Source organism: Stenella coeruleoalba (assembly GCF_951394435.1).
Source record: "Stenella coeruleoalba genome assembly, chromosome: 11".
Classification (NCBI taxonomy): domain Eukaryota; kingdom Metazoa; phylum Chordata; class Mammalia; order Artiodactyla; family Delphinidae; genus Stenella; species Stenella coeruleoalba.
This window is the reverse complement of record NC_137157.1, coordinates 16,960,856-16,986,215: the sequence shown is the minus strand read 5'-3', so window position 1 is coordinate 16,986,215 and position 25,360 is coordinate 16,960,856. Positions and strand designations below refer to the sequence as shown.

The window sequence follows — 25,360 nt, the reverse complement described above, 5'->3', positions numbered from 1 at the left end:
TTGATCCCATTAAAATGCCAGAAGTTTAGAGGCTTCAGAGAGGCCTTTGAGAAGTCAATCAGACCAGCGGATAACAATTAAAAAAAAGAAAAAAATCACAGCTTGCTTACACTTTCTTACTTGCCTATGTAAAGAAGATCACAAAGAAATGGGCACAAGGCAACTAAGCACACAGTCCTTTTGACTACTAATTCTGAACTGGAGAGATGCAGAGTGGGTGTAGGTAAGTCCATCAGAGGATCATCCCGGGGAGGCACAATTCACTAAGAAGAAAATGGAAAGGAAGCACAAAGGGATGAGAAACGGTGAAAGGAAAAGAGGTTACTCTTACTCTAATTTTTCAAGAGTTGAGATACTAGGGAATAAAGAGAGGTATTTAAATAGCCCAAGGATGCAGAGCCTCTAGGGCAGATATGAAGCTGGGGAAATGTTAATGAAGAACAAAGGTTCCCTGGGGAAAGGTGCACTGACTTATGAAGTAACGTCATTCTGCATACATTTACTACATTTGCGCACCAGCTTTCATCTGCAGAGCTCAAAGGGCTTGATTCTCATCTCGGGTGCGCTAATGAAGTTCCCCTGTGCGGCAAATAGGGCAGGTATTGTAATTTCCTCTTCACGAATGGGAAAACAGGGCCAAAGGGAGGTCTGACACCGCTGGGGAAGAGGTCTAGGCTCTCTGTATCCCACTCCGGTCCTAAATCCACCAGGTCCCATCATATCAGTAGTAGTAATAATAAGTAAGACTGACTTCTTATTTTGTACCAGACGTTGCCAGCGAACAACTTGACAGGCGTTTCCTTATTTAATTCTAACAACTCTAGGAGGCAGGCACAATTATTCCTATCTTACGACAAAGCTGAGGCAAAGAAAAGATTATTTGCCCGGGGCACTTGGTGGAGCCCAAGCGTAGGCCGAGCAGCCTCGGTTTCAGCTGAGTTTGGAAAGGGGTCGGGACACAAAGACTCCGGCCGCGGGGGGCTTTCCCGACGTCTCCGGCCCTTTCTGAGGGATGCCGGCTCCCGGAGCATCCCGGACTCAAGACACAGGGCCGGGCCCGCCCCCTCTTCGCCCCCGAGGGGGCCCGGCGTACTCCCAGCCTCCACCCCGGGGCTGGTAGGGCCTCCTCGGCCTCAAGCCCTCGGGCGAAGGGGACCCGGGCGGCGGGAGGTACCTGGGGGCTGTCCTGCAACGCCTCCTCTAGCAGGAGCTTGTCCACGGCGGGCATGGTGCCGCGCGGCGGGGCCGAGGGCCGGACGAAAGCACGGAGGGCAGGTGACGCGGCGGCCGAGAGTGCTCGAGGATCAGGCGACGAGGCGGACGACGCTCTGTGCCCAGGGCGGCCCCGCGTGCGCCCACGCCTGGCCAGTGAGTGACCGCCGCCCGCCCGCCGGCCCTCCTCTCCTCCCAGCCCTCAGCGGAGGCGGATCAACAGGAAGTGTGGCGAGCGCCCGACCCGGACACCGGAAGTGTGGCGGCCCCGCTTTCCCCCCGCGCCCACCTCTCGCGGGAAACCGCAGACCCCCACGGGTCAGCCAGGCGCCAAGTGAACGTCTAGGGTGTTAGGCTCAGCAGTTAAGGGGCCGAATCTTATGCCGGTCAATGCATCTAAAGCCCAGGAGGGGGAACTCAAGAGCGGAAAGATAAGGTTTTATCTACTTGTGGCTATCCAGATTTTTTGAGTCAGGGAGATAGGAGCTAACAGTTTTGCTGATTTGAAAATCTGTGAAATGCTGTGTGAAAATCCCGCGCTTCCCGCACCACTTTTTCTACGTAAATCTCAGTGCCCTCGTAACAGCTCTGAGAGCAGAGAGATCAACTAGTTCTAGGGGAAAAAAAGGGGGTAACTGAATCATCTGTGATATTTAGAAGTAACTTTTTGGGAAACCACAGCTATTTAATTTGGCCAATATGATTAGGGCTCGTCCTCGTCGATTGCTGTGTTTTGTCATTTTGGAAAGTTTCATAATCAGGTTTTTAGAAGTGGAAGGGATAGATAATCTAGTTCAGTGTTGTCATTTAGAGATTAAATAATAATAATAATCAGGGACCCAAAGAATGAAGTGATTTGGTCAGAGTCAGTTAACGAAAGAAAGCTAAAGAAAGAAGAGAAGGAGGTAAGGGGAAGTACCTGACATCTTTTAATACCAAAGGCAAGGGTTTCAGAATCTCCTTCTTTAGGAATCTGTAAGATTTGCGTAATAGGACACGCAACCAAAAACAAACAAAAACGGTCAGAATATGGTAAAATAATACAAATTCTGTGTTTTATAGAAACACTTAGGTATATTAAGGCACAATCTGAATTGCCAACACCTCTGAAAGTCTGATCACATGCTGCCTGATCACTTGAAAACTCCAAGGCCATTCATTATTCCCTGTCTGGCTCTAGATCAGCACTAACCTTTCCTGAGCCATCGTGTAGGCTCCATGGGGAAATCATCCAGCATCCTTTCCCCACCGTATTCTTTCTTCTTCTTGGGTAGAACCATGCTCACACCGTGTTTCACCCTTTTTCTGTATTTTATTTTATTTTTTTTTTTGCGATACGCGGGCCCCTCACTGCCGTGGCCTCTCCCGTCGCGGAGCACAGGCTCCGGACGCGCAGGCTCAGCGGCCATGGTCCACGGGCCCAGCCGCTGCGCGGCATGTGGGATCCTCACTCACCAGGGCACGAACCCGTGTTCCCTGCATCGGCAGGCGGACTCTCAACCACTGCGCCACCAGGGAAGCCCCTTTTTCTGTATTTTCTATCAAGTACCATTCAGTTAATTTCACCTCATATACTCTCCCAACTCTTTTCTCACTGAAATCCTCTTGCACAAGGTCAGACTCAAGCACTTCCTGCTCCCTTCCTGGCCCCAAAGATCACTGAACAGGCATCGCCTTGATTGTCATCCAACATGACTTACCCAGTAGTACTTTTTCTTTCTACGTGTGGGTCTTACTTCCTGTATAAATAGTAAGCCTCTCTGTGTCACCTTCCTTCTATTCTGAATACTGAGACACATAATAACAAATACAAGTTTGCTGTTTATGACATGTTCATTTCTTCCAACTCTTTTCCAATTAAGAGAAATTTCCCTCGACCTTCCATCTTGCTTTGTTCCTACCCTTCCATCCAACTGGAAACTCAACATTTGTTAATTGCCTACCAAGCAAACAATAATGATCATGCTGATAAGAATAGTATAAGACTGTGCCAAGGGAGAGAAATGCATGCATTTTTATTTGAAAATAGATGTAAAAAGGAAACAGTAGGGCTTCCCTGGTGGCACAGTGGTTGAGAATCTGCCTGCTAATGCAGGGGACACGGGTTCGAGTCCTGGTCTGGGAGGATCCCACATGCCATGGAGCAACTAGGCCCGTGAGCCACAACTACTGAGCCTGCGCGTGTGGAGCCTGTGCTCCGCAACAAGAGACGCCGCGATAGTGAGAGGCCTGCGCACCGCGATGAAGAGTGGCCCCCGCTTGCCACAACTAGAGAAAGCCCTCACACAGAAACGAAGACTCAACACAGCAAAAATTAATTAATTAATTAATAAACTCCTACCCCCAACATCTTCTTAAAAAAAAAAAAAAAAAAGGAGATAGTACCCTCCAGAACACTTGAAAGGTCTCAGAAGTCCCCTTTGGAATTACCACATTTTTCATGCACCACCTCATCTCCTAATTAAAGTTACTTTTCCTCAATCACCAGTATTCCAAATTGTTTAAACCGCATTCTGACACAATGCCATTACTTTTCTACATTTTATTGCTACACTATTGGCTAAACAGCCTTAGTGGGATTTCTTGGCACTTAAGTACCATTTATAAAATTGTTTCCGTGGGAAAATGCATCCCAAATTCAAACCAACTAAGTTACAAAACCAATTCTGGGAATACAACACATTTGCAAACTGTTAATTTAATTAATTTCATTCATTAATTCATCCATTTAATAAATATATTAAATAATATAAATATATAAATAAATATATATTTATATATAAATAAATATAATTTATAAATATTATTCATTTATTTATTTATATAAATTTATATATAAATAAATATTCATCCAATTATTCATTCATTTAAATATATAAATATATTTTTAAAATATAATAATTAAAAAAAATATGCTCGATGTTAAGCACTGTATCTCTCACTCATTTTACTGTCTTTATTATGACCCTCATTTAAATTCTGAAGCCAAATATTCTCCTCTTCAACAGATAATCTGTGCAAAACTATGTAAGAGGAATTTTCATGTAAACATGAGAAATTTTAAAAAATGTTCCATTAAAAATATTGGTCCCTATTAAACTATTGTGAGGGTGGATTTCAAACATCCACACAACTATATCTGAAATCCCTGGACAGCTGTGAGGTTGGCGACAAGAAAGTACACAAATGAACAATTTAGAGTTGCCATGTCCTCTGCGGAGAGAAAGGATGAACTCTATGGAGCTATACTCTTTTTACCCATTGAAGACGAATGGGGAAAAGTACACTGGCTGTTTCCATAGGTACCTATCCATGTGTCCTGTATTAATCAGGATTTTTTCAGTTGCAACTGACAGAAACCTAACTCCAGTTTGCTTAAAGAAAACATAAAAGTCTGGGAGAAACTGAGGGGTGAGAAGACTGTATTTCTTAGATTATTTGTACACTGATGAGGATAATCCAATAGAGTAGGGAGGAAAATTGAAGATACAGGAGGGTGAAGGGACAATTGCAGGATGAAAGTCCTTGAGCAGACAAAAAGGAGTGGGATACAAGTCACACATGATGGAAGCAGGGACAGTGCATTCAGGCTGATACATGAGACAGTAGGTTGGTGGATGAAATGGAGGAGGCTGAAGGAATTCTTTTCTGATTGCTTCTGTTTTCTCAGTCCTTATTTCATACATCTTTATTTCTTTAACACCAAGCTCAGGACCTGGCTTTTAATTGACTTTCAATGAAAATTTGCTCAGTGAGTGAAGGAATTCAGTAACGGTATCAGTTAGGGTTAGATTTGGCTGTAACTAATAAGAAAAAGATAATAGTGTCAAGCACCATAGAAGTTTATGTCTCTTCCATATTTAAAAAGCCCAAGGGGGTAGCATGGCCTTCCATGGTGTCAGTCACAGATTCCTTCTATCCTGTCCTCTGGCTTTCCTTCCCAAAGTCACTCCATGGCCCAAGATGGCTGCTGGCCTTCCAGTCATTAAGTCGACCTTCCAAACCAGAAGGTTGGAGAAAGCGACAGAGGACATGTTTCAACCAGAAACTGCACATACCACTTCTGCTTACATCCCATCCTATAAGCCAGAACTTAGTTGTGTGGCCATATATAGCTACAAGGGAAGCTGGAAAATTGACCTTTTCCCAGACTTAGTATGCCCAGCTAAAAACCAAGGATTCTCCTCATATACTGCTGGTGGGAATGTAAAATGGCACAGCCACTGTGGAAAATCGTTTGGCAGCTCTTCAAAATGTTAAAGTTATCGTATGACCCAGCAACTCCCTCCTAGTGTAAACCCAAGAGAATTGAAAACATCTGTCCACACAAAAACTTGTACATGAATGTTCAGGGTAGCATCATTCATAATAGCCAAAAAGTGGGAAACAACCCAAATGTCCGTCGACTATAGATGGATAAACAAAATATGGTATTATGGTATACCCATACTATGGAATATTATTTGCCAATAAAAAGGAATAAAGTACTTATGCATGCTACAATGTGAATGAACCTTAAAAACATACTAAATAAAAGAAGCCAGACACTAAAGATCACCTAATATAAGATTCCAACTATAGGAAATGTTCAGAATAGGAAAATCCATACAGATAGAAAATAGATTAATGGCTGCCAGAGAGGATGGAGGGAGGAGAGAATGGGGAGCAACTGCTAATGGGCATGGGGTTTATTTGGGGGCTAATGAAATAATTTGGAATTAGATAGTGATGAGGGTTGCACAACCTTGTGAATCTACTAAAAATATTGAGTTGTATACTTTAAAACACTGAGTTTTATGATATGTGCATTCTATCTCAATAAAAATAAATAAAAAATTTTTAAAATTCAGGGGTTCTATTATTGAAAGAAAAGAGAAGGGAGTAATAATTTGGGGACAATCGTTTCTGCCACAATTCCCTAGAATGAGTTAGTCAGAAAAGATTCTCTTTAGGCTACGTTTAGGTTAATGGAATAGAAGGAAAAGAAAGTTCTATAAAGAAGAGTACGTGCCACCTCACACCAGTCAGAACGGCCATCCTTAAAAAGTCTACAAATAGGGCTTCCCTGGTGGTGCAGTGGTTAAGAATCTGCCTGCCAGTGCAGGGGACACGGGTTCAATCCCTGGTCCAGGAAGAGCCCACATGCCACGGGGCAACTAAGCCTGTGTGCCACAATTACTGAGCCCACGTTCTCGAGCTGCACACCGCAACTAGAGAAAGCCCGTGCACAGCAACGAAGACCCGATGCAGCCAAAAATAAAATAAATAAAATAAATTTATTTTTTAAAAAGTCTACAAATAATAAACGCTGGAGAGGGTGTGGAGAAAAGGTAACCCTCCTACAGTGTTGGTGGGAACGTAAATTGGTGCAGCCAATATGGAAAACACTATGGAGGTTCCTCAAAAAGCTAAAAATATTTACCACACGATCCAGTAATCCCACGCCTGGGATTGGAATTATATATAATGGAATATTACTCAGCTGTAAAAAAAAAGAATGAAATAATGTCATTTGCAGCAACATGGATGGACCTAGAGATTATCATACTAAATGAAGTAAGTCAGACAAAGACAATTATTATGATATAACTTATATGTGGAATCTAAAAAAATGATACAAATCAACTTATTTACAAAACAGAAACAGACTGACAGACATAGGAAACAAACTTATGGTTACCACAGGGGAAAGGGGAGGGGAAGGATAAATTAGAAGTATGGGATTAACAGATACACACCACTGTATATAAAATAAAAAACAAGGACCTACTGTATAGCACAGGGAACTATATTCTTCTGCCCTCGTATAATTTCTAAGTGTTCTTCAGGAGAGAGGAATGTCACGAAGTCTCCATATTAGAGAACTCTTACTCATACAGAGCTGATTTTCCCCATGTTCTCCTAGCTGAGATGAAAGAAGGCAGAGGGAGGAGTACTGCATAGATCCAGGCATGAAGAGGCTACCCCCTCTCCCCGCAGACCACACTTCCCCTTCAACCCATCCCTCCTCCCTCACCACCCCATACTCACTCTTTCTTCTATTCCACGTCTCAGTGAATGACTTCACCCAGGGGCTGAAGCCAGAAGTCTGGAGTCAAGCTATCTTCCTCTCCCCCATGGAATGACTTATCCAGCCCTAGAACTCTGCCCATGAATTCCTCACACTTCTACCCCTTTTTCCCCATCCCCCTGCCCTGCCCTAGCACAGACCGTACCATCCTTTGCCAGTGTGACCATGATAACGGATCTTCTTTCTCCTTGTTGTGCCTCCCTCTGTATTAACTTCCACACTCTGCTGAGAGTTATTTTTCTAAAGTAATAGTCTTGTCATGTTTCTTCCCTGCTCAGGATTTTTTTAATGGCTCTCCACTAAGGCTAGCTACATACTTTGTGGAGGCTGGTGCAAAATGTTCAGAAAGCAAGGGGAAAGTGTCATTAAGTTTACTAAAATATAAAGTTTCTTCCCTTTTTTGGCAGTCTGTCTCTCAACATGTCATGATACTTTTATTTATCACTTAATGTCCTAAGGAAAGAAAAAGTTGAATGAAATGATTAGCGTGAACTTTACTGTCCATCTTTATATTGTTCAATGCCCATTTTAAATGCAAACGTGAGTGTTTAACTCATATGAGGAATCACTGAAATGATACAATTTGTTTTTTATAGCCCATTGTACAAAACTAGCTGAACTATTTTCTCTCACTTCTTAAAATGCACATAGTCTATCAACACTCAGTGGGGGCTGATGCCTTCCATAATATGCTTACCTTGTACTAGCTTTGAGTCACTAAACTCCCACATGTAGTAGGCCCACTGGAGTTCTGTGCTCATGGAGCACCACAGACACTACATGTGAATGAAGCAGCAGGTAATGCAGATGTGCACCTTGCGTATACCTCCTCTGCTTGTGTGTATGCTCCATTGTCTTATTGGCCTTCACTTACAAAACACAAGTTCAAAGATAAAATTATTTCCATCAACAGGCGAATGGACAAAGAGGATGTGGCATATACATATACAATGGAATACTACTCAGCCATAAAAAAGAATGAAATTTTGCCATTTGTAACAACATGGATAGATTTAGAGGGTATTATGCTAAGTGAAACAAGTCAGACAGAGAAAGACAAATACCATATATATCACTTATATGTGGAATCTAAAAAATACAACAAACAAGTGAATATAACAAAAAAAAGAAACAGACTCACAGATACAGAGAACAACTTAGTGGTTACAAGTGGGGAGAGGGAACTGGGGAGGAGCAACATAGGGGTAGGGAATTAAGAGGTACAAACTACTATGTATAAGGTAAGCTACAAAGATACATTGTACAGCACAGGGAATATAACCAATATTTTATAATAACTATAAATGGAGTATAACCTTTAAAAATTGTGAATCACTATATTGTACACCTATGACTTACATAATATTGTACATCAACTGTACTTCAATTTTAAAAATAAAATAAAGTAAGAAAAATAAAATTATTGAGAATTTCAAGACAGCCGACAGCAGAGCATTAAACCAATGGGTGAGTTCAAGCTGCTTTAAATGAAATACCAGACCCTTTATAATCAATTAGGCTGAAGCTTCCTTTCTTTCCTTTCTCCATTCACTCTCCCACTTATTTGCCCCACAGAATTTATTCTCCTCCAAGGATGAACTTATCATTTTCTCTCACACCAACCTCATTGCCTGAAATGTCTGAGATTCTCCATGCATCTTAAGTCTCAGTTCAAAGGCTGCCTCCTCTGTGAAGACTGCCTTGACTCTCCCAGGAAGATTAAGACCTCATCTACTTTTGCCTGCACTCTGATATAGCCTGTGGTCATTATATATTGCATCGCCATTGCCTGTGGGTCCATGTCCCCAAGACTGTAAGCTCTTTGAAGGCAGGAACTGTCTCTTTTCTTTTTTGAATTCACAGCATCCAGCAGAGTGTCTGGCAAATGATAGGAGCTCACACAGTAAAATATTTGTAAATTGAATGAAAGAATGAGACAATGCCTGGCATACAGTAGGTATTCATTAATTAATTGATTCTTTCAAAAGTAGTTACTGGATGCCACTATATAATGGACTCTGTGCCATATCTGTCCCTCCTTCAACAAGTAGTGAGTGAGTGTCTATTGCATGTCAGGGCCTATGATAGAAGCTGGGAACACACTGGTGAACAAGATAGGCAGGCCCCCTTCTTTCTAAGACCTTATATTCCTGTTAGCCCTCGAGAAATGTGATTTCACTTCCTCTCTCTTCCTCTGCACCTCCCAAGAGGTAACCAAATCAGTCCTACATATTTTAAGACTTTCTCTGCTTCCACCTTCTGCTGGGGATTCTCTTTCTCTGCTTTGCTCTCAGGTACCAAGAGATGGATGCTTGATCTTGCCAGAGCTGTTTTGTTTTGTTCTGTTTTGTTTTTTTCAACCACAGCAGAGATCAGCTCTTTGGCCCCTGCACCAGCTCAGGCCTTCTCACTAAATTACTCCAGAGGTAATTCCCCTTAGGCTCAAGGAGATCACTCAGTGCAGACCAATGTTTTCAATCTCTTCCCCTCCCCTAATTGTTTCTCTTACAAATTAGAGGTTTATTTCCTCGTAGCATATATCATGTCTGGTAATCAAAACTGTGTGTGTCTCGTTTGGAGTGCAGTTGGCTCCAGAGCTCAGCTCAGGCTAAGGAGCGAGAGAACAGAACTGTTTGGATGCTTGAGTTCTGGGTGACATAGGCCAATTTTCCATCCTCCCTTCACTTGTCTGTGACCTTCTGCCCTCGTGTAATTTCTAAGTGTTCTTCAGGAGAGAGGAATGTCACGAAGTGTCTGTATTAGAGAACTCTTACTCATACAGAGCTGATTTTCCCCATGTTCTCCTAGCTGAGATGAAATGTTTCACACTTAATCATGGCTAAAAAACAAATTTTGGGGAAGTCTGACCAGTCTCACTTTCAGCAGCTATTTATGACTTAGAGAATTGTGGAACTGTTTAAGTGATGAACTCTCGTAAGGGTCATACTAGGGACCCAGTAAGGCACCCTCCCCCATTCATATGTTGAAGCCCTGACCCCCAGTGTGATGGTATTTGGAGATGGGCCCTTTGGGACGTCATTAGACTTAGATAAGGTGGGGGTGGGACCCTAATGATGGGGTTAGTGGCTTTATAAGAAGAAGAGAGAGAGGTCGCTCCCTCCCCACCATGTGAGGACACAGTGAGAAGACGGTCTTCTGCAAGTCAGGAAGAGGGCTCACACCAGGAATTAGCCAGTACTTTGATCTTGGACTTCCTAGTCTCCGGAAGTCATAATTAATTTCCACACACCTCTGTTAAGTGCTAGTCACTGTTGAATAGTTTGGGTCCCTCCAGGGCATGTTAGAGGCTAGACTGACCACATCAACTGCCTCAGCCTCTCACTGCACTTTTTTTTTTTTTTGCGGTATGCGGGCCTCTCACTGTTGTGGCCTCTTCCACTGCGGAGCACAGGCTCCGGACGCGCAGGCTCAGCGGCCATGGCTCACAGGCCCAGCCGCTCCGCGGCATGTGGAATCTTCCCAGACCGGGGCATGAACCTGTGTCTCCTACATCGGCAGGCGGACTCTCAACCACTGCGCCACCAGGGAAGCCCCCCTCTCACTGCACTTTTTAAATTCAACTGATGACCCCAGTTGAACTCTGACAACTTGGAAGTGGCAGTGGGTTGCTGGATCCAATGACCACTTGCAATCATTCCCAATCCATGAATAGGATGTCATAGAATTCTTGTTCCTGAATAAACTGCTGTTAAATCATTATTTTTGACACTGGAGGACTCAGAATCCTCACTGGAGAATCTCGACATGGAGGACTCAACTCTCAGTCACAGCACTTTGGCGCACTCTGCTCCCCAGGAGGTCACTGAAGACTTAAATGAGGCAGATGGGCTGGTCCATCTCCAGCTTGAGACTGCCCTGTTGTAATGGGGAAGAGCCAAATCTGACTACATGCTGGATCTGTTTCTTTTACTTTAACCTTTGCTTCCCATTGCTTTTGTTCACTGAAAGGATACTGTCTGTACATAATGGCCTGCCTCTGGGAACCCTGCCCCTCTGCCTGAAGGTTAAACCAAAATGCCTTTGTTCAGGGAAACATCCGGACCCTGTCCACCTGTGGATGGTTACAAGAAAGAAGAAATTAACACATCCCCTCCCCGAGGCCGGCCATTCCAGGGGATATTTGCAAAACTTATGGCCTTTTACTTTACTTCCTCATCTCCTCCCCCTCTCTGTTCTATAAAAGAAACTGGCATCCAAACCCCAATAAGATGGCTCTTTGAGACACTAGTCCGCCATCTTCTCCGCCTGCCGGCTTTCCGAATCAAGTCGTATTCCTTGCCTCAGCACCTCATCTCCCGATTCATTGGCCTGTGGTGGGGCAAGCAGAGTGTGCTTGGACTCGGCAACGCTATAGCAACTTCACTTATCAAATAGAATATTTTGGAATACCTGGAACTACAGCAACAATAATAGATAATGATAGCTCCCATAAATGGAGGCCTAATATATGTCAGATGGTGTGCTAATACTTTATAATATATTACATGTAATTGAGGTCTCACAGCATCCATGCAAGCTATGTACCATTATTCCTGTCTTATGTATTTGGAAAGAGAGGCCCACATAGCTAGTTTGGAGGTAGAACTAGGATTTGGACTCAGGTCCACCTGACTCCAATGCATTTGCTTTGCTCACCACACTGCACTCCCACTCCCACCCTGCAAATCAAAAATGTGATTCTATACCTCAGCCTTACTTTCTGGGAAAATCTATAATTGACTCAGAGTTTGATAGTTAGAAAAGTCCAATCCTCTGGTCCAGGAACCAGTGAAGAGGTGTCTTGAAGTGGGACTCTTCTTGCAAAGATTCCTTTGATCTAGCATTTTAGGAACAGGGTGTGCTTCCCATGTCATTGAATTGTCAGTTTGTTATTAAGAGAAAACTTTTTTGAGGAGGGTCAAAAATCTTGGGGAAAAAAAAAGAGACTTTGATCTTCTTTGCCTTATTAAACAGAGTAGATTGGACATAACTAATTCTACTCTTGGTATGTCAAGACCATTTTTTATATAAGCATGAAATGTGAGCATCTAACATAAATAGTGTCATCCCTGGGGCTACTGCAAGCTGCTCTGTAGGAAGCTCTTGCTTGTATATTAACTGGCATGAGCTTTTGGTATTGTTTCATTTCTTTTTCGGTTTTGTTTCATTTTTTGTTTTGTTTCATTTCTGTTTCTTGTTTCTCCTTCCTCTTAGGCAGTAACCTGTCACTTTTTCTGAAGTCAAAGGGACTTGTTCTGGTAGTACCTCCCCACTCCCCCAGTTTCCAATTTCCTTTATTGAATCTGTTATTCTTTGAAAACCATCTTGAGTTAATTGAATTGGGAACTTTAGTTTTCAAAAAATTTCAGTCAACTGTGGGTAAGGGTGTGTGGCCACCTCTTGACTCTCCCTGTAGCCAACATGTGTGGATTCATGATGGTGCTGATTCTTATCACCATCTCTTTTGTTTTATTCTGGGTTTGTGACAATGTTTTAGGTATCATAGCTTCTTGTGAGTCTGCTCTTTGAACAAGATGGCATTACTCATATAGCAATGATGGATGCTATTACTTCCAAGGAAGAGACAGCCTTACTCCAACTGGCTTAAATAATAAGGAAATGTATCATCTCACATGACACTAAGTCCAGAGATAGGGCAGACTTCAGGGTTGCTTGATTTTAATAGCTCAACAGCATTATCAGCGACCCAGACTTTCCATCTCTTGGTTTTGCTGTGTCTAGAACAGCTCATTGTTATAAGATGCCTATTAGCAGCAGCTGAGGCACCATCTGAGAGCAGTGAGGGAATCATTGTTATAAGCTTGAAATATGAATTCTTCTCTTTAATCTGATGGTCTAATGTAAGCAACAAGCCCACCTCTGGAACAATGCCATCTGCCAGGGGAATTCAATGCTCTGATTGGCTTAGACCAGGGGTCAGCAAACTTCTTCCGTAAAGGACCAGGCAGTAAATATTTTAGATTTTGCCAGCCATACAGTCTCTGTAACTCAACTCTGTTGTTGTATCACAAAAGCAGCCATAGGAAATGATGGGTGTGGCTGTTTTCATATAAATGTTATTTACAAAAACAGGTAGCAGGACCATTGGTAGTTCACCAATCTCCGTAGACTAACCAGCATCCACCCCTGAACCTACTGATGAATCCGCATCTCCAGAGTCATGCGGGATAGGAGTGGACCTGTGTGAAGAACGAGGAAATGTGGTCTGTTAGGAAGGAAGGGGGATGGATGCTAGTTGCAGACAATGTGATTCACTGCATTGTTTTTGGAAAGAGGGGAGTTTGAAACCACCGACTTTTTCAAATACCATGAAAAGCAAAGGAAGGAACTCCGAACGTCTATCAACCAAAAAAATGTAAATTTTTTACAGCTTTTCACAAAGCTGATCACTTCAAGTGCTACTCTCTTTCCTTACACCTGGGCTCCAGGCTTTCTAAGAAAGCACAATTCCTGGAAGGCGACAGGTTCTCTTGAGCCTTGGCACTTGCGCTTCCCTTCCTTAGGCGCGTACACTCCCATCTTTGTCACTTGTTCCTAGTCATCCCTCCTGCTCCGTCTTGGAGATCTTCACTGACCCTAAGGTGGGATTCTTCTCACTGTGCATACCTCCATGATAGTGTGTGGCACCCTGCACTGTAAAGATCTGTTTACAGATGGGTATCCCACCTAATAGCGCCATCCTGGAGGGTTCCTTCCTCTGCGTGTCCCAGTCCCTGCTCAGCAAAGCCACTGCACATGGTAGTCCCTCAGTACCTATTTTTTTTTGCGGTACGCGGGTCTCTCACTGTTGCGGCCTCTCCTGTTGCGGAGCACAGGCTCCGGACGCGCAGGCTCAGCGGCCATGGCTCACGGGCCCAGCCGCTCCGCGGCATGTGGGATCTTCCCAGACCGGGGCACGAACCCGTGTCCCCTGCATCGGCAGGCGGACTCTCAACCACTGCGCCACCAGGGAAACCCCATATTTCTTGAAAGAATGAGCATTTGTGCCTTGGATGATTAAAGGAATCACTGTCAACTGAAAAAAAACAAAAAGCACAACGTGAGAGGTGTGAGTTAAGTTCTTTGGGGGCAAAATGAGGACTATACCCCGGGAGACAGCATCTCAGATAGCTCTGAGGAACCTCTCCAAAGAGGTGTTGGGACAAGGTCAGTATTATAGATGATTTTAGTGAAGGGGCGGGGGGGACATGCAGTCAAACACACATTGTGGCAGAGGCCTGTGGCTGGTCACGAGGAGCAGATGTCACTGTTAATGATTTTAGTGTTTTCCTAGATATGCGAAGATAAAAGAATTGGGCTCATAAAATCTTCTTCTGAAAATATCTAACTATCGGAAAGACTGTTTTGCCAGTTTTTCCCAGAACACAGAGTGCCTCATTCCTAATCTCCACCTTGAACTCCTTTCAGGGTATGTTAAAGGTCAGTGACTACAGTGGCTAGTGACCTAATCCTTGTAGAGGTAGATGGCAAGTGACAATTTTTAGTTGGCATTACTCTTTCAGTATGTTTGGGGTGTTAACCCCTGTGGTCAGAGTAGCAAAAGGTATAAATCATTTTTTCCTGAATGCCTTTCTTGTTGAATATGAGTTTCAGGCATTTGACCCTCTAATCTTTAAATATGGAGCTGATTTGATGTTTTTTTCTGCGTGCCTGTGTCATTCTGACTTCAGACTTCATTTCCAAATGAAGCAGCAAAATGCAATACAATATCTGTCTGTGCTGTGAGACCCCCTCAATCCCGCATTCACCTCCCACTCCCCCCACCAATTTACTCATGAAGAGGTGAGTGTCTCTGGCCTCTGGCTCTCTCTAGAGAGGTCAGCAGATGGATTCCTCGCTCTTCAGTTTTCTCTGGATCTCTCCCGGGAGTGTATCCAGGTCACCTTACTGATAGCAGAATTTCACTCCTGGAATTCTTGGTATTTGCATTGGCGTTCAATGGATTTGCAAATAAAGATCTCTGGTGGGCGGGTGGAGGAAGGGTCTCTCCTCAGCCCCTCGTGCAGCAAGTATCCAGTGAATACATGGCCTTAGAGGGATGACTGCCTTGCCTTGGTTACCGGCCAGCTGTTTACTTAGCTTCTCTAATCTACAGCTTCCTCGCTGATAGGGAGACGATAATAAACGTCCCTACATCATAAGCTTTTTAAAATAATTAAATAAAATTATACATCTAAAGTGTAGCATTGAATCTGGCATACAGTAAGCTCAATAACAAAAGCTACTAATTGATGTCCCAAAGGCATGTGGGTGTATAATTGATGATATAATAAATTTAATTTTCTAGTCTAGAGATTCTAGATATGATTCATCTAAACCTCTGGGGGAAGGTTTCTAGATATTATTACAAAACACGCCAACCTGGAAGCAGCAAAATGCAATACAATATCAGGATTAGGTTCAGCGGTGAGTAACAAAGACCTCAAATCACCATGGCTTAAACAACATAGAAATTTCTCCTTTACATAAAAGCCCAGAATTGGCAGTCTAGGGCCGGGATAACATTTTACTCTGTGAGGTCCTCAGGGATCTATGTTCTCTCTAATTCCCACCCCCAGCTTTATTGCGGTATAATTGACAAAATTATATATATTTAAATTGTACAACTTGATTATTTAATATATGTATACATTGTGAAATGAGTAACACAATCAAGTTAATTAATACATTCATCATGTTACACAGTTACTTTTTTTTTTTTGGTAAGAACACTTGAGATATATTTTCTTTTTTTTTTTAACTTTTATTTATTTATTTTTGGCTGTATTGGGTCTTCGTTGCTGCGCATGGGCTTTCTCTAGTTGCGGTGAGCGGGGGCTACTTTTCGTTGAGGCATGAGGGCTTCTCATTGCATTGGCTTCTCTTATTGCAGAGCACGAGGTCTAGGCACGCGGGCTTCAGTAGTTGTGGTTCGTGGGCTCTAGAGCTCAGGCTCAGTAGTTGTGGCGCACGGGCTTAGTTGCTCCACGGCATGTGGGATCTTCCCGGACCAGGGCTCGAACCCGTGTCCCCTGCATTGGCAGACGGATTCTTAACGACTGCGCCACCAGGGAAGTTCGAGATATATTTTCTTAGCATATTTCAAGTATACAGTACATTATTATTAACTATAGTCACTATGAGGTATATTAGATCCTCAGAACCTATTCATCTTATAACTAAGTTTGTACCCTTGAACCAACATCTCCCCATTTACCCCATCCCCAGCCTTTGACAGCCACCATTCTCCTCTGTTTCTATGAGTTCAACTTTTTTTTTTAAGATTCCATATGTGAGTGGAATATACAGTATTTGTCCTTGTCTGGCTTATTTCACTTAGCATAATGCCCTCCAGGTTCATCCATGTTGTCACAAATGGCAGGATTTCATTCTTTTTTAAGTGAATAATATATCTTTAACTATTTCACATTTACTTTATCCATTCATCCATCCACAGACAGACACTTAGGTTTTTCCTCTATCTTGATGCTTCACCATACAGAGACTCCAAAGGTCACTTCATGATCCAAGAGGGCTTCTCAGCTCCATCCATCAAATCTAAATTCCAGGCAGGAGGAAGTAAAAAAGGGGCAAAGTGGAAAGAGTAAATGGTGCAAGCCTGCATTCTTTTAAGGAGGATTCCTGGAAGCTGTCACATGACACTTCCACTTAGATCTCATTGGCCAGAACTGAGTCACAGGGCCTTACCCAGCAGCAAAGGAGGCTGAGGAACCCAGCCTTTCTTCTGCATTGCCATATGCCCAGCCACAAATCAGGTGTTCTATTACAATGGAGGAAAGGGAAGATGAAGATTGAAAACAATCTCTGCCATGAAAACCTACCTTTCTCTTCATGATATTTATTATAATCAGGGACATGAAGTGAGGTCCCTAAAACTTCACTGTATTATTTTTAATAAATTCAATAATAAATCCCAACATTATGCTTGGCACTGATATACATGCCATAAATCTTGGCACGGGGGATACAGAGACAAATAGGGAAGAGTTCCTCCCCAAATAAAAAAGAGTACAATGTTTTATGTGCTGTACCAGTGGTGGTTACAAAGTGTCACTGGATTTGGAGGAAGGAATGATTAAACCTTCTGGGGAAGAGTGTCACGGGGGATGTCCTGAGGAGGCCTCATAGAAAACAACTTTTGTTTGGGAACTTCATAGATAAAGAACCTTTAGATAAAGAGGATAGGATAAAAAAAACCTTTAGATAAAGAGGATATCCTCTTTATCTTTAGATAAAGAGGATAAAAACCTTTATCTATCTCATAGATAAAGAGAGCAGATACAAGCCCAAAGCCAACTGCTGGGAGCATTCGCCACTGTAGGCAAGGGATGCTTGGCTCAAGAAAGTACATTCAAGCAAAGAGTTAGAGAGAAAGGGAATGGATAAGGAGAACCCTCCCCCTCCCTGTTTTGTGCACCCCAAGGAACCAGAAGGAAAGAGTGGAATACAATGATCATTCCTTACTTTCAATGATGAAACTTGGCTAGAACACTTATGGCCCTAGCCCAATTTTTTCCCCCTGAAATATTGGATACTTTTCACAGAGAGCTGATTTATCATAATGTGAATGGGGCGGAGAGATCCTTTTTAGAGACAGATTAAAAGTATTACATTGCAGACTTAGCTGATGGATGCACAATAGGAAATTTCTGCTGAAATAATAGAAAATAATCTCATTGAGAGAGTAATCAAAGCTCTGGGGGAAAAGCTTCAATGATGGCAATGAAATCAATCTCAGTTTATAATTACCAATGGGGAAATGGATTGATAAGTTTAGCTAGCTTTCCCAAATCATGGGGCTTTATCGTGGAAGGAACTCAGATTTTCTCATTCCTGGCAATGTCGGGTTCCCTCAGTTACTATGCCTCTTTTGAATATAGACATGGAGTTTTCTATACTGCATACATGGGATGACAAATTGAAATAATAATATATAATAATTATAACAATTGTATAATAATATATAATAATTATATATATAATAAATAATATATAATAATAATAATACTCCATTATGGAGTAATCACAGTTCGGGCAGACAGAAATGGGCGACCATTGAGGATCTGGTCTCAGATACGTCTCTGTACCACCGAAAACTTGAACTTTCTTTGTACTATACCAGACCCAAGGACACCACCGGCCATATTCAGAACACCACCTGACAGCTACAACCTTATGGTCTCAAGGTCTCCCCTTGTATCGATGCAACCATTTCAGACCCCAACTAATCTTTACTTAACAAACACCCTTACTTCTTGCCAGCTCCCATTATAATTCTTGGTGAATAACTCATGTAACTAACTGTAACCTTGTGATTTTTGCCTTCATAAGCCTCCCCCATTTCGTAGTCTGTCAGAACACAATTCAAGTGCTTCTAGAATCTGTGTCCTGGGCTGCAGTCCCAGCAAACCCCACATAAACACCTTTTTATTTCAATCAGGTCTCTGTGTCTAAAATTCTGGTTAACCCATATGACGTTTCAAATTCCAATTTGTTTTCTATTTTGTTCCAGCATGCATACATTCTAACATAAGCTCACATGTACAAGCTGAAAAAAGACCTACAGTTAACTGCGAAAAATGTCTTGATAAAGCTTTCACCATGCATCTGGGTAACAAATTAGCATAGATTGTGATGCTACAAAACCATCACTATAAAGGTAGAAGCCATCACATGTCAAAACTGGATTCAAAATAATTTGAAGACACTTCTTTCTAAAAGAGCATAGAATGACTCCATTTCATTAGAATCTAGGGAAGAAGAGAAAAAGTATTCAGCCATCCAAGGCACTGCTAAGTGTGACATAACCCTCCCTGCGGTTGGGGTGGGAGCCTTTGAGAAACCCGGAGTCCATCCAAGAGAAAGATACAAGGTGCCGTGTGCAAAATATGCTGCTCTCAGCAGGAAAAATAAGGGCAAAGTAAAATTAAAGTAGCGATGGTGTTAGGCTGTTTTGTTCCATGTGAAGGAGGTTTTTTTTTTTTTTTTTTTTAGTGCTAATAAACTTGAATGGCCTATTGTGAAATAATTTCACTATGTAATTGTCAAGGAAATGCAATAAAAGTTACCCAAACATTAAATGTCACCTTTAACTTATAAAACTTCTTGTTGCCCAGTGGTTTTGTATTCTAGATGGTTTAATTCTCTTTCTCTATCTTGTAACTTACTTTTAATTCCCTTCTGCTTTTGCATTTTTTTTTTTTTTTTTTGCGGTACGCGGGCCTCTCACTGCCGTGGCCTCTCCCGCTGCGGAGCACAGGCTCCGGACGCGCAGGCTCAGCGGCCATGGCGCACGGGCCCAGCCGCTCCGCGGCATGTGGGATCTTCCCGGACAGGGGCACGAACCCGCGTCCCCTGCATCGGCAGGCGGACTCTCAACCACTGCGCCACCAGGGAAGCCCTGCTTTTGCATTTTTGAGAGAACGATTGCCATCCCATAAATCAGATACAATTTTACTCTCACTCTTTTGGACTTTCCTTGGGAACTTTTGTTTTTGATTCTTAAGAACCCACCAACCTCCTGGCCAGGGTCTTCCTCTAGCTGAGCCACACCTGGGTTTCCAGCACAAGAGGTTGAGAGGTGGCAGACTCAGTTAGCCTGAGGGGCTGTGTGTTATTAAGCATGCAGATCCTGGGTTTGAATACTGGCCCTGCCACTTTCTAGCTGTGTGACTTTGGACAGATTATTTAACCTCTCTGTGTCTCAGTTGCCTACCTCCAAAGGTTGCTGAGAGGATTAAATGAGTGCCTAGTGCATAGTGAGTGCTCAAAGAAATGTTAGCTATTATCATTATTCTGTTCTAATACTCCATCAAGATATTTATGTTTGATGCAAATGTTTTCTTTAATATAATATGTCCTGAAGTGGAGAGTCCAGTTATTGAAGTCAAAAGATCTTGGTTTGAAGTTCAGCATTGTCACATTCTAAGTGTATGACTTTGGGCAAATCAGATTTTTGTTTTGTTTTTGTTCCTCAGTTTTCTCAACCATAAAATGTAAAGGGGGATGGAGAACGGGATGATTTCTCAGTCATTCATTTAACAAAGTCATTCATTTAGCACTTTATATTCATCTCCAAAATCCATGTGATTGCTTTAAGCATTTTATATTTTGTGTCTGCCTAATATTATCCCAGGTATTACTTTTTCAAGTGGAGTCATTCATCAAGGGTTCTCCCACACCACCTCCTTCCCCCACCTCATATCAGCTTTCCCAAATGCTGAGCATTACCTCATAAGACTGAAGCCTGCCCTCCCAGGAGTTCTTAACCCTCCCCATGACACTCCCACGTACTAAGGAAATTTTTAGGTCCCTTGAGTTTAGCTTCAATTCCATTCCTTTCTCTCTTACTAAAGAAAGCACTTTGGAAAACAAGTGAAAATGCAGTTATTAGAAGGATAATCTTGAATCTTTTAAAATTTAAAAACATAAGTGTAAATCATTAGAAAACTTGATCATCTCTCAAATGACACAAGATAAATGAGATTGAGAACCACTGGCTTTCACGGCATACTGAGCAAGAAAGGGATTGAAAATGAAATGAAGAAGAAAGCCTTGAGCAGTAACTTCTGTGGTGCCAGGCTATAGTTGATGATATTACCTGGAATCTGGTCCCAGAGAGGAATCTTTCCTGACTTCTATCCAGGAAGTTACACTGTCTACCAAAAGTAATGGAATTGGATCTCTTCCCCTCCACAGGGAAAGTGCCAAACCTCCTGAGCAATTGACTGAAAACTGTATCTAAGATAATGCTTGAAAATGTCCATTAGCAGAGATCAAGAATAAGTAGCCCATAAACCCAAAGCTATCAGAAAAAAGGAACTAATAAATATTAGTGCAGAGAGAAACCAAATTGGGAATAGAAAAATGTTAGAGAAAATCAACAAAACCAAGAGCTGGGTCTTCGAAAAGATCACCAAAATTGGCAAACCTTTAGCTAGATTGATAAAGAAAAAGAGAAGAATGAAATAACTAAAATCAGAAAAGAAAAAGTGGACATTACTACTGATCTTACAGAAATAAAAAGGATTATAAGGGAGTACTATGAATAACTGTACATCAAAAAGTTGGATAACTGAAATGAAATAGAAAAGCTCCTAGAAACACACAAACTACAAAGACCAACTCATGAATAAATATAAAATCTGAACAGACCTATAACTGATAAAGAGATTGAATCAGTAATCAAAACCCTCACAAAAAAGAAAAGCCTAGGACCAAATGACTTCACTGGTGTATTCCACCAAACACTAAAAGAAGAATAAATGCCAGTCCTCCTCAATGTCTTGCAAAAAATCGAAGAGAAGGGAACACTTCCAAACTCGTTTAATAAGGCCATTGCTCTTATACCAAAGCCAAACAAAAATGTTACAAGAAAACTACAAATGGATATCCCATATGAATATTTATGCAAATATATTCAAAAATACTAGCGAAAATAATTCAATAGAATATTAAAAGGATTATATACTATGAGTAAATGGAATTTATTCCTGCAATGCAAGGATGGTTCAACAAATGTAAGTCAATCAATGTATTACACTACAGAAACAGACTGAAAGGATAAAAAAAACTTGAAAAATTCAACATATTTTCATGATACAATAACTCAACAAACTACTTCAACATAATAAAGTCCATATATGAAAAGCCCACAGCTAACATCATACTCAATGGTGAAAGAATGAAAACGTTTTCTCTAAGAGCAGGAACAAGACAAGGATATCTGCTCTCGCTACAATTATTTAACATAGTATTGGCAGTCTTAGCCAGAGAAATTAGTCAAGAAACAAAAATAAAAGGCAAGGGCTTCCCTGGTGGCGCAGTGGTTGAGAGTCCGCCTGCCGATGCAGGGGACACGGGTTTGTGCCCCGGTCCGGGAAGATCCCACATGCCGCGGAGCGGCTGGGCCCGTGAGCCATGGCCGCTGAGCCTGCGCGTCTGGAGCCTGTGCTCCGCAACGGGAGAGGCCACAACAGTGAGAGGCCCACGTGCAGCAAAAATAAATAAATAAATAAAAATAAATAAATAAAAGGCAAATTGGATAGGAAGAAGTAAAATTATCTCTCTTCCAGTTTACATAATATTACATGCAGAAAACTAAAGATTACACACACACACACAAAACTGTTAGAACTAATAAACGAATTAAGCAAAGTTGCAGGATACAAAGTCAATGCACAAAAATCAGTTGTGTTTCTTTGCACTAACGATAAATAATCCAAAAAAGAATTAAGGAAAATAATTCAATTTACAATAACATCAAACTACATATTATTTACATATGGTACCCAAGGTCTTACACCCTATTTTCTTCGGAGAAATGACCAGAAAATCTGAAGTTTAATGCTTTCCACTTACAAGCTTACCTAAGCCCTACTAAAACGGGGCTGAGATTTCTGAATTGCTTCTCTGCTTTGACAGAGCTTTGATTTTTAATCCCGGTCTGTTTGGTTCCAAAGTTCATGCATTTTCTTTTATATCAAATACCTATCTAGTTGGATGCAAAACTGGAAAAAAAAAAAACCCTTCATCTTTTCTGATACTCATATGATGAATGTTGCTGGTGTATCAGGACCAAGGAATAGGAAATTCATAACCAGCAGATGTTCATGGCCAGCAGTAATCAATTCTAAAGTGCTTGAAACTGGTTGGGAGAAATTTTCATAATCTAACAAAACTTTTCACCTACCTCCTTTACCCTTTCTAGTCACTTTTGAGTTCCCTAAGATAAATGTTTAAGATATAAAAAACATTCTTTATTCATTGTATTTGCTTTTATATTTACTTTCATTACCGTCACTGAAACATCTTGCTCCCGCAATTTTTCCTGCAAATAGAATTTGAACAACACGAAGGCATAAATAAGTCTCTGGGGGTTGATCTGGGAGCCCTACCCTTTAGAAATTGTTTCTATGAGAAAACATGTTCCAATTCTAAACAAACAAATTGGAACACAATCCTTTTTTACATTGGACGTGGCTGATTTGTGCCAGGTTAAAAGCATGGATTGGAAGTAGGATTAATTGAATTCTAAATGCTGGCTCTGCTTCCACCTGGGTTTGTCATCTTGAGCAAGCTTCTAAACCACTCTGAACCTCTGTTTCCTCTTTTCTAACATGGGGGAAATAATAGTACCTACTGCAAAGGGTTGCTGAAAGATAAGAATGATATAATGTATGTAAAGCACATTGTAAAAACTCAAAAATATTAGCTATTATGATCATGTTCTTAAGGTGCCCTTTAGACCCCAGACTACACAAGTTGGGAACTAGAAAGATCAGGGCTCAGGCCCAAAGTCCCTTCTAGCATGAAATCCAGTGGTTTATTACAGAGAGATTACTCTCTGTAATATTAATAATAATAATAATAATACTCACTATTACTGGTGAGGATTCCTTGTATCAATATAACCCTGGGAAGTTTCACAATATTCTGTACCTGTGTTTTCTTCTTTAGGATAGAGGTAAGTAATAACAAAACCTGCCTCTCCTTTTTTTTCCCTCTAATTTTATTGGGATATAATTGACAGGTAACATTGTGTAAGTTTAAGGTGTACAACATGATCATTTGATACATGGATATATTGTAAAACAGCTAACATTATAAGGTTAGTTAACCCCTCCATCACCTCACATAGTTACCTTTTGTGTGTGTGTGATGATTACATTTAAGATCTACTCTCTTAGCAACTTGCAGATATATAATACATTTTGTTAACTATCATCACCAGGCTGCACGTTAGATCCACAGAACCTATTCATCTCATAACGGAATTTTGGACGGTTTCACCAACATCTCCCCCTTTCCCCCACTCTCAGCCCCTGGCAACCACCTGTCTATTCTATTGCCTATTTCTATGAGTTCAAAAACCCACGTCTCCTTAACCCACAAAATGAGAAAATGAAGGAGATGGTCTTTGCTCTCAAGGTCTTTGAACTAAACAATGCCATGAATAAGGTGCCACGAATCTCAGACTTGTGCAACTTTACACATACAGTCCTTTTTCTTTGGTGAGTAAAAAGGTGGGAGACCAGACTAATTCACAAGCTTAGGTTGCATTGAAGAACTTGGGAAACAGATTGACTTGAGGTCTGGTCGTAGCTCTGACCCTTGCCTGCTATGTGACTTTGAGCGAGTTACTTAATTGCTTAGGGGTAATATCAGTATTTACCTCAGAGGACCACGCTGAAGATGAAATGAGATGTTACACATGGCACACTTAACACAGTGTCTGACACAGGCTCGGTGGTCAGAACATTAGAGATGATGAAGATGGTGATGATGATGGTCGTGATTATGACGACAATAATGATGGTGAGGATGATGGTGGTGATGTTACTGATGATGATGGTGGTGATGGTGGTAATGAGGATGGTGATGGTGACAATGATGATTTTGTTGATTTACTGCTTAAAATGATCTACACTGACGTATCACAGCTGTTCATTTTTCTTTTCAGAGGTGCTGTTGCAGCCACAGGTGCTTAAAATACAGACCTGAACTCTCCAAAGGTACTCCCTTCTCTATTTTCTAACATAGTCTTTTTGAAATTGTTGCCCTGGTCAAATTACCTTGTTGGTTCCATATCTACTTTTTGTCCTATAAGCCACATAATTAGAGAGAGAGAGAGATGATGCTAGACATATCCTTCTACATTTTCTTTTTTCATTTAGTTTAATGAATTTTCTGCTTGTTTTAAAGAAGTAATGATGTCAGCACAGTGTGCAGATTGTCATTTTGGTGGATCTGTGTAGTATTTGACAAGATTTGACAAAGCGTTTTCAAAAATTGTTAGGTTTGTCAAAATTCTAGTCTGTACTTTGTCAAGACCCATCATCATTTATTATAAATCAGAGACTGGTCGGATAAAAGCACTGTCATAGCAGAGGCTGTCAGTCTGTGCTCCTCAGGGCCCCAGTACCACCTTCAACTTAAACAGCCACAAGTTTATATCCTGGAATTCCAGATAAGATTTCATTTGAAAAGAGGTTGCACAGCTAAAATGTTCGTGCTTTTTTACATGCATGTCTTCCTGTAGACTTAGACAGGAAATAT

The 25,360-nt window shown here is 41.5% G+C and overlaps 1 protein-coding gene across 6 annotated transcripts in view; it reads right to left on the bottom strand.

Moving 5' to 3' along the window:
- APPL2 (adaptor protein, phosphotyrosine interacting with PH domain and leucine zipper 2) overlaps nt 1-7,318 on the bottom strand; it is a 58,944-nt gene extending 51,626 nt beyond the window's left edge. The window contains exons 1-2 of one of the 6 annotated variants that reach the window (XM_079936179.1): nt 7,243-7,318; nt 6,983-7,117 (exon numbers count right to left, since the gene is read on the bottom strand). Coding sequence is in view for 3 of the 6 variants with exons in the window: in XM_079936178.1 (XP_079792304.1) it covers nt 1,175-1,228 (54 nt within the window). In the remaining 3 variants the exon portion in view is untranslated. Of the gene's footprint in view, nt 1-1,174; nt 1,544-6,982; nt 7,129-7,242 lie in introns of those variants that run through there. The other 5 variants (XM_079936180.1, XM_079936181.1, XM_079936178.1 and 2 more) reach the window with 5 other exon arrangements.
- Between the last annotated feature and the right edge of the window lie 18,042 nt (nt 7,319-25,360).